Source organism: Chenopodium album, chromosome 11 (genome assembly GCF_948465745.1).
Source record: "Chenopodium album chromosome 11, dcCheAlbu1.1, whole genome shotgun sequence".
Classification (NCBI taxonomy): domain Eukaryota; kingdom Viridiplantae; phylum Streptophyta; class Magnoliopsida; order Caryophyllales; family Amaranthaceae; genus Chenopodium; species Chenopodium album.
Genome location: NC_137844.1, coordinates 10203420 through 10212987, shown reverse-complemented (window position 1 = coordinate 10212987; position 9568 = coordinate 10203420). Strand labels below are relative to the sequence as shown.

The following is a 9568-nucleotide window of genomic DNA, read 5'->3' as shown; positions in this document are numbered from 1 at the left end:
AACACAAACTAAGAGTATTTGTAATTCATAATTTATATTAATACATAACCCCAAATATTGGTAATATCAAAAGTCAAATACTCCATAAGATTTGGTCTAATCAGCTAATATAATATGGTATAATTCTAAAGATATTAAGCAACAAAATTTTTAAATAAGTAAAGAGAACATGGCCGAAATCCTCCAAATTTCAAACTCTGTTGAATGACTTGATCTCAAGAATTTAATTGGTTAATAACAGTTACCTAGAATTTGTTATTACATGTAGCAAGGAAAACAAAAAAGAGTATGCTTATCAGTATATAAGCTGCTAATTAATCTGCTATAGCCCCCAAGAGGCCAAGATACAAGTTATAAAATGAAGTTAAAAAAAAAAATTAATAAAAGCTTCTCAATATGGAAGCTCATAATTAAAAGGCAGCTCCTCATATACTAATATGGATGCCTATATATAAATACATAAGTTGAAAAGATTAAGAAAAATTAAGATGAAAGAATATTCTAAGTAGGACTACCTATTCACTCATCAGAAGTCCTGAAAGACTAAGCAAAAACAAATTGAAGAGAGAAATTAATAACATGTACAATTTGGCTCAAGCTATCAACTGGTTGATCTGGTGAAGAAGAAGGGATGGGCGATTTTACCAGAGGGCCAGGACAGCTCCGCAAAAAATGATCTAATCACAAAGCAAAAGAATGTACCAAACCTCCCAAATAACATCTAGCCTGTCTTGAGCCTCTTCACTGCATGATCAGACTCGCTACTGGTGCTATCGACTCTAGCATGTTGCAGAGATTGATTACCACTGGGAATTTCAACACCCTGAATAAAGAGAAGCAGGTCTTTTGCTTAGATATAATCACAATATTAGAAACATTTGTGTTAAAAATTTTCTCTTACTCGCCCAGTATCTGAGTTATGCTTACCTTCCCAGCAGCCTCCTTGGAATCTTGTCTATTATGCGCTCGCTTTCCTATGTCAACTTGAACTGAAATGCTTGCTTGAGATAAATCTACCCCAGAACTCTGCAAAGCTCTTGTCAGCGTACTCAACAACCTGTTCAAAATTAATATCCATTCAAGTTAGTAGAAAGAAAAATAACAGTAGAATGAATTTTTATGTATACAATTAACCCCTGAGATCACGTATTCTCTTAATAAAGTTCCCAAAATAGAGATGATCTTAATCTGATGATCAACAAACTGGGAACCTTAAACATTATCACGACTTAAAAGATAACTCAGTTACTGTTCATTTATTTACTAGAAGCCATGTTTGCCCTTATAAACCTATACTACAGTTTCAAGGACAGATTCCTTGCTTCTCACTTAGTGTACAAAAATGGTTATGCATAATCTTCAATCACCTTTGATACGAAGAGTGTGAAATATTCCCTTATCTAATCACAGAGCATCTACAAATAGAGTTTATGATTACTCACCCCTGAGAGTATACGCTTGAGATGTTAATTGTACCACCTTCAAGAGCCAGCTCTTGATCTTTCAGTTTATTGGTGGCAAGAGATGGCTCAGATGCAGAAGCTCTACTTTGCCATAACTGCAATTGAGGGAATGAAGCATTGCCTCCCTCAGTTGGAAGCCTCACAGTAGGTGGTGCAACAGCACAACTATTAATGATAGGAGCGTGGATATCATGCTGCAGTGGTGGAGAAATTGATCCTGCTTTATTAGTTTTTCCAGGCTGCTGATCAACTGCCTTGACATTGATAGCATTGATCATGCTACATTCTGCTGGGGTTTGGGGATTGCACGTGACATTCAATGAAACAGCAGGAGTAGCTTTCTCATCAACTTTGGCACCAAACATCAACACAGGACTAGCATTCACTGCTCGAGACTGATCAACAAAACTCTCAGTTGCCCCATGGCTATTTCTCTGCATTAAACAAAATAAAAAATGAACGGTTTACTTAAAAAGTTTCCATAATACTTCAAAACACACAAAAATAATAAAATGAGTATTAAGCCCTTGTTTGGTAAATGGTTTTTTTTTACAACTTTTTTAGTAACTAATGACTATTTCATGTGGTCAAATAATCAAAAATTTTGTTTGGTATAATCTTTCGGCCTTTCAGCCAAAATGCAAAAGTTAGTTTGAGTAACCTTTTGGAGATGGATTTTGGCTTTCTAACCTAAAAGTTGGTCTATTTGCTAAGTAACAGCCACACACTGGTTCTATCAAATACCACTATAACCATCTAACGGTAGCTAACATAACAAACATTACTTTTAACTCTACACAATATCAATCTGAATGAACCGGTGTAATAGTTGTTGCCCTGAAGCAAGGAAGAAATCCTTTTAGAGTATACATATTGCTAGTGTAACCTGTAAAAAACACTGAAGAACTTACCCATGGATTCAACTTGGGTGGTTCACTATTCCATCCAGGGTATGACCCTTCGTATCTATTTACCTTTTCTTGTAGAAACTGAATGTATTCAATAACCTGCATAAATACAGATATCAGGGGGTATTCTGGACAGCACTATGTCAGATAAGAGAAGGTGCCTGTGCTCATACCTCTAACAGAAATGATGCCTTATCTCTCTTTTGGTCACTGTGAGGAATGAGTTCTCTCAACATGTGAAATCTGCAAAGGCAAAAAAGAGGTGTCAATAAGACAGTAACTCTTGCTTGGGACATCAAGTTTCTAAAATGCATGCAGGGAGAATTTTAAACTAGATTAACAGGCGACTTTTTCTGGACCACATTTCACAATTAGAATCTATGTTGCACAATTCTTCACCTACCTTGCCATGACCGTATTGCATCTACATAGAAATATAGAATATCAGAACATCTGGGTTGAGATGGGTGTGATTTTTCATAGAATATCAGAAAACCTAGAAAAAATTCGGCAGACAGATGTCGGACACCCTATCCAATCAGACACTATTGATGAGTCTAACACTCTAACATATAGGAACTGCTCTTTTGCATTAATTTGATATCTTCTTACTGTTTATCTTGCTAAAGACTTTGGAAACAAAAAATTTAGTCTCAATCCAATATGGCAAATAATCAGATGTCACTTAGATGACAACTCCCAGATAATGCAGCAACAAGTCAAAGGAATGGGAACAGATAAACAATTTCTTCTGAGGCACAAGTCACATGGTGCATCTAGCAGGTGCTCCATCTAATTCATACAGTTTTAAAAAGCCTGCTTTGGTTTACAAATCAGTTCATTATTTAGGCTGAGGTAAACTTGCCTGTCATTAATTTTGCATCTTCTTCGCTGCTCTGTTGCAGAGTGTTTGGACCGAGGGGTGATAGCTTTCTGATCACTGCTCTTTCCACCAACATTTACACGTAAGTCTCCTGTAGAATCATCAATTTCAATGGTTAGAACCTCTACATCTTAATTGAATGAGATATCCTTAATTATAACCCATGAAGTCAATCAAAAAAAGGTTGTATTATCAAGAGAAAACATAAGTTCAAAGACAAGTTTCATCTACAACTGCATTTCTTTATCAATTAAAAAAGAGACAGAGTGATATAAAGAAGTTCATGACGCCAAATACAACCCAACTCCTATTACAATGAGCATACTAACCCTTTAGAGAAGAGCTGCTTTCCTTTTTTAGGCTCAAATCCTCTTCAACCTCTTCCTCCACGGAATGAGGACCCTTTGCTGATTTGATCATCTCCATAAAGCTTTGACTGTTCTGAATTAATGCCCTATAAAATTTCCAATTCCCTTATCAGTTGGACATAGTTGCTGGTGAGGATGAGAGAAATATAAATAGGGTAAGTTACTGACTGAGAAGACGAGAGAGGGCTGACACTGCTGCGGTGGTTCGAAGAAGACTGTGACGGCCGGTCCAAAGGCCATTGCCCCATTTTTATTGTTGACTCTGTACATCAAAATCAAGGGATTTCTCAAAATCTAGTGAAGTTCATAAAAATGTAGTAATACTTATAGAGAGAAACTTCACAAGTTCCCTAGTATCAGAAATTGGGATGGAACAAAAGTCTATCGAAAATCAAGTATCAAATTCCTGATAAACCTTGATCTAGTTAGCCTTAGAACAGGAAGGTAAGTTATGTAAAGAAAGCCTACAGTTATTGGAAAGTAGATTTATGTGGAATACTACTGTAGTAGTACTCTGAGTCTCTGACCCAGAGCAATCACTTCAACCAAAACTTATATCAATACTTGAGGAAATTTGAGAGTTACAACACTTGCAAGTATTCAATTCTCTGTATTTTATATGAGCCCATTTTTGTACCCCTTTCATATTAGCTGCTTCTCTGCATTTAAAATTTAAATTAACTCAATTAACCTTGCCACTCTTACACCCTGTCCAAATCAAAGTCCGAATGTACATATTAGCATGTCCAAATTCTATCATGAAAAAAGCGCTTGTGCAAGCAAACTGTTTTCAACTCAAATGCGATTGTAGCAACATTAAATCCTCCCTCAGTCCCATATTTTTCCTTTTAAATGACATGAAGATTGGCATGATGAAGAAATCAGAGTAGATAGTGACTTCAAGAAAAAATTATATTGTGACACCCTAAAATACAAGTAAGGCTATTTAGAGAGATAGTTCTCCAGCAAACTGTAAGAGAGGGGACAATTTGATACTCACACTTATGTGGGATTTACTGCCCTTCCTCTCTCTAGTTCAACAGTGAGCTAGTTTACCAGATAGCCTCTTTTTTTTCCCTAATATATAAGTGAGAGGTTTAATATGTGATGGAGTGGTAAATTGATGTGAGTGTAACCTCCAATTCCCATAAAAACACTTTGAAAGCATCACTATGACAACAAGCATCATGCTTGCAGAGGTCTGTATAGTATATTACCTTTCTACTTCAATTGGGCCCTCTAAGTTGTCTTGTATGCCAAACTAAAACATGAACACAATAATTATTATTGGACTAATGTCTAGATAGTAAATTACTTAAATCGAGTATCAACCTGCCATGCAATGCTTAATCTAAGTTGAAAGAATGAATTAGACATTTACCTTTTACTATGTTTTCATCCCCCAAATTCTCTTTCCCTGTATTTCCCTTTTTCACAGTTGATTCGTCCCACAATGTGAAACCACTTCCCGTATATGAGCTACAATTTGAATTGTCATCATTTTTATCATTGCTGGTTGCTGGAGCCACTGAGAAGATATTCTCCTCTGGCTTAGGCACCTTTGGATTAAAATAGGAAATGTGACTTATGCTGTATGTTCCAATCCCACCAGGCAATACATGTTCAACTACTGAAGTAGGAGGAGCCGCAGATGGAGGCTTAGCATTTATATCTACCAAGTTGTCTTCCTTAGGACCAGGCTTTTCTTCTCCTTCAAGTGGTTGGAGGAAATTATGTGTTTTAAGCAAACCTCCTGCTCCTTTCAGAGTTGAAAAGACAGATAAAGTTATACACTTAAACATTTTACTGCTCAGGAAGTGCAAATAAGGAAGTGCAAACAATTATCTATTTCTTCTTCGATCATTCATATTACCGCTCAATTAATTATTAATTTGTAAGAGTAAGACCTCAGACAAAAGAACCAGATAAAGTTAAAGTTATATGGTATAACCGTATAACTAGTAGACAAATAAGGAAGTGCAAACAACTATCTGTTTCTTCTTCGATCATTCATATTACTGCTCAATTAGTTACTACCTCCGTTTTTTATTCGTTGATACGTTTTGACTTTAGCATTATTCATACATCTCCTTTTGACCATGTTTTGTGATTTATATGTGAAGAAAAATACACTCAAGTGGGATCTTGTTAGATTCGTCACAATGTATATTTTCAAAATATCAGCTTTTAATAATTTTTGCTTATCGGTAATTAAAGATATTAATGATTGAATTTGTGCATTGGCAAACGCGACTAAAGAAACGTGTCAACTAAAAAGAAACGGAGAAAGTATTAATTTGTAAGACCTCAGACAAAAAAACATTCAAACCAGACCAATAATAAAGGGTGAAGAATAGATTTACACGAGATACATGTAGCTGTATAAACATATTGCATGCATAATATTTATACAGTGGCCATGTTTAGCAATTGCAAAACACTGTAGTTCAGCTACCATGAGTCACAAGCATAATAAAATAGACTGCAAACAAATACTTAACTGAAACTAATGCAGCAAAGAAATGAAATGTCCTGGTCTAAATGTTAGAATCACCAAGTTGCCATAATTGTGAAATCCACTCTCATCAAAGAGACAATGCAATCACTAATCATTATTGAGAAGTATTTGAAACAAAACAATATTACAGCTACAAGGCATAAATTCAGAAGCTTATTGTCCATTTATAAATTGAAAAAAAAATATGTAGGAAAAATATGGTGTACATAGGAATGGATACTTTGACAGTTCATGTAAGATCATAGTCCATATTAATGGATAGTTTTCATTAAATAGCCGAGTTTGAGTCCAAGTGATTGCAAGAAATATTTTTTAAGGCATGCTTCTTGACATTAATTCATGTTTGTGTATAATCTGTGTACAAAAGACTACAAACACACAATGATACTCTGCCTTTGCATTTCAATTTGATGTACTTTTCTCAAGCTTCAAAGAACTACTTGTGTAACGAAAATTTTCTAGCTTGAAATTAGATTTTTCACATCCCTGAGATTTTTACATGCAATCAATCCATGGCTCAAATTCCATGTAACTAATTGCAAAGTAATTCTATCTTCTGTGGTATAGGGAGTGTGTAGTCAATTAGAGGGTAGTGGAATATATTCTAAAACCAAATTCAAATAGAATGCAATGCGAATCAGTCCCCTATCAAATAGTGCATTTTTTATCTTTTTCATTGATCAATAGAAGGCGACATTTACATCCTTGTGAACTTATTATCTACTTTGTACTCCGTATTTGTTTACCCAATATAACCCATTAGACCGTCCATCACTAGAATTTGTCATTAGAGCAAATCAGTTCTAACTTCTAATAAGTAAAAATCAATTTCAATTAAGATTTAATCCGGTAAAATCATTTTAATCCGAGAACTTGGCCTAAACATTGAAGTATGATTAATCTTGAAAAGAACTTATACCAAAACAGACTCAAAAACAATTTTGGACAGGACTACATATAATAAAAGGGTAAAAGCCAAATTGCATAAAGGACAACCACTGAACCACACGACTTGGATCTCTCTCTCTCTCTCTTTCTCTCTCTTCTTAGCCTTGAATGCCCAAACATCACTGTCAGAGACAAGAGCGTGCGTATTTTCTGAAGACCCACATCAAAAAAAAAAAAAGGATTTTGCATTTTCTATGTGGGTTGGGCCTCACGTAACATCAATCAGTCAGTGTCTCCCCCAAGATGGGGCCCACAAAAGCCAACCCCCTCTCCCTCACGTGTGACGTGTCCAAGACTAAGTGGCCCTCCAAATTTCTGGCTTTATATTTGGGCCCATGGGCCAGAACCCAGATCTATTATTCCAGATTTGGGCTGAAAGAATAAAAGCCTACTTTCACTACCATTTTTCTCATCCAACAAAAGTCATCGCTCTAACCAACCAAAATCGCATATAAAATGCGATTTGTTAGGAGGAAAGATATTTCATTTTTGGTCGTCACATGCATGATTCATCTTTTTTGTGATAGCCTAATTATATTATATGGTTTTATATACTCCCCTAGTCCCCCCTCCTCCAATCCCATCTTTAGCCAAATAATTATTACTGTATTATAAAGTATAACTATTTTATTTTTTTATTTTCCCTTTTATAAAACTCACATGCATAAAGGCACAAACTAACCCCTAAAAACATTAGATGTGCTTATTAAATTTTAGCAAAACAAAAAGTTTCATTAACTACTAGTAGAAATATTTAAATCTCTCAAAATCTATAATTCCATATACGCGTACAAGACTTTATCCCGTGTCACCCTCTTACGGTACCACTAGAATCGGAAAATCCGATCACCGATAAGGAGAGAGGAAAAAATAAAAAAGAAATTTACCGTGAGAAGACCTTGGATCTTGCTGAAGAGATGAGTGACTGTAGAGAGAAAGAAAGTCATGCGTAGCTTTTCTACCTGTACTTCCAACCAACCAAAATAAATTAATATAAAGTTTTCATAAAAATGAAAATATACGGTACAAAAATACAAATTACCATGTGAATTTTATCTTTCATTTCATCAATTATTAAATATAAAAATAAAATTAATCGAAACGTTTTTTACGGAAATTCTACCTTGTGTGGCTCCGAAAGGGCGGGATTGAGGAAGCTCCATAAAAAAAAACCCTAAAATTCCAACTGAATTATCAAATTATGAAGAAATTCAGCTGAATTTCGCGATAATTTGAACGTTGGAGAAATTCAAATCCAGAAAATCAGATCCAAAATCATGCAATCATATTTTGCATGAATGAGATTACGCAGAAGATCCAAAACCACATTCACTTTCTCTCTCTTCAAAAACTGCTGCTTCTGTCAACTCTTCTTCAACTAAATTCAAATTTCTGCAAATCTGCAATTCAATTCCAGAAACAAAATCACAATTACGCATCAAACGTGAAAACAACAACTGAATTACGCATCTAAACTGCGAAAAACAACAGAATTATGCAAAATTCAGATGAAACACTAATCAAAATCACGAAAATCAACAGAATTATGCATAATTCAGATAAAATCCTCGAAATCACAAACAATCCAATAGAATTCATAATCAATCACAAGATCTAACAACGAAAAAACTCAAACAAAAATCAAACTCAAAAACAACTATTTAGCAGAATCAAATCCTATAGAATTCAAAATAATCAACAAAAAAATGTAGTAAGAATTACGCTTTGATCTTTGGTGAGTAATATATTTTCTCTCTCCTCAAGAAAATTGCTTGACGCGCGATAGGCGCTGCTCTGCTCTCTCCCTTACACTTTCTCTCTCTTCACTTTCTCTCTCTAAAACATGAGTTTCTCTCTCTTCAAAAAACCTCTTTACTGCAGTGAGGAGATCTTTTATACAGTGTTGCTGTTTCTGTAAACGGCGTTATATTCACGTCGTTGCGGCGGGTATTTTAACGGCGTTTTTACTCTCGATTTTCTCCGTTAACATAATTAGGTGTTTTTTTTAAAAAAAAATTATGATTATTATTAATGAATATTAAAAAAAATAAAATAAAAAAATGAGGGAGTGTGGGGAGAAATATTAAGATTTAAAGATGATGATAATGAGATGTTAAGATTTGGGAATTTTTTATGATTTTGGCAATCCCGAGGAGCACTTTAATCAAAAATAATAATCTCAGATACCCTTTCATTATAATTATTGTTTTTATAATATGGTTTTGCACTATAAAGTAGAAACATCAATTTGTGTATCACTCAATTTTTACCTTACCCAATCACATTGGACCAACACTAAAGTTCATTACATTTTTTTTTTTTAAAATTCTTTTTTAAAATTTATGGTTATTTGGAAAATGGAAAAGATAAAAATAGTTTGAGAGTTGAAAAATTATTATTTAGCTGTCAAACTTTGTGTGTCTTGTGTTTTATTGTTTCCTTTTTGGTGTCCTAGGTTTTATGTTAATGTTAAGTTTGCT

The 9568-nt window shown here is 34.5% G+C and overlaps 1 protein-coding gene across 2 annotated transcripts; it reads right to left on the bottom strand.

Moving 5' to 3' along the window:
• Positions 1–377: 377 nt before the first annotated feature.
• On the bottom strand, positions 378–9076 carry LOC145567367 (transcription factor BIM2-like). 2 transcript variants are annotated; one of them, XM_081626629.1, is made up of 12 exons: positions 8811–9076; positions 8212–8488; positions 7976–8050; positions 5004–5381; positions 3791–3884; positions 3584–3708; positions 3237–3345; positions 2545–2614; positions 2375–2470; positions 1443–1897; positions 928–1057; positions 378–823 (listed from the first exon to the last, which is right to left on the bottom strand). In XM_081626629.1, exons 2-12 carry the CDS (start codon positions 8249–8251, stop codon positions 722–724), a joined length of 1674 nt encoding a protein of 557 aa, XP_081482755.1. In that variant the 5' UTR covers positions 8252–8488; positions 8811–9076; the 3' UTR covers positions 378–721. The 2 variants fall into 2 exon arrangements, with proteins under 2 accessions (XP_081482755.1, XP_081482756.1); XM_081626630.1 differs by having other exon boundaries at positions 5004–5375.
• Between the last annotated feature and the right edge of the window lie 492 nt (positions 9077–9568).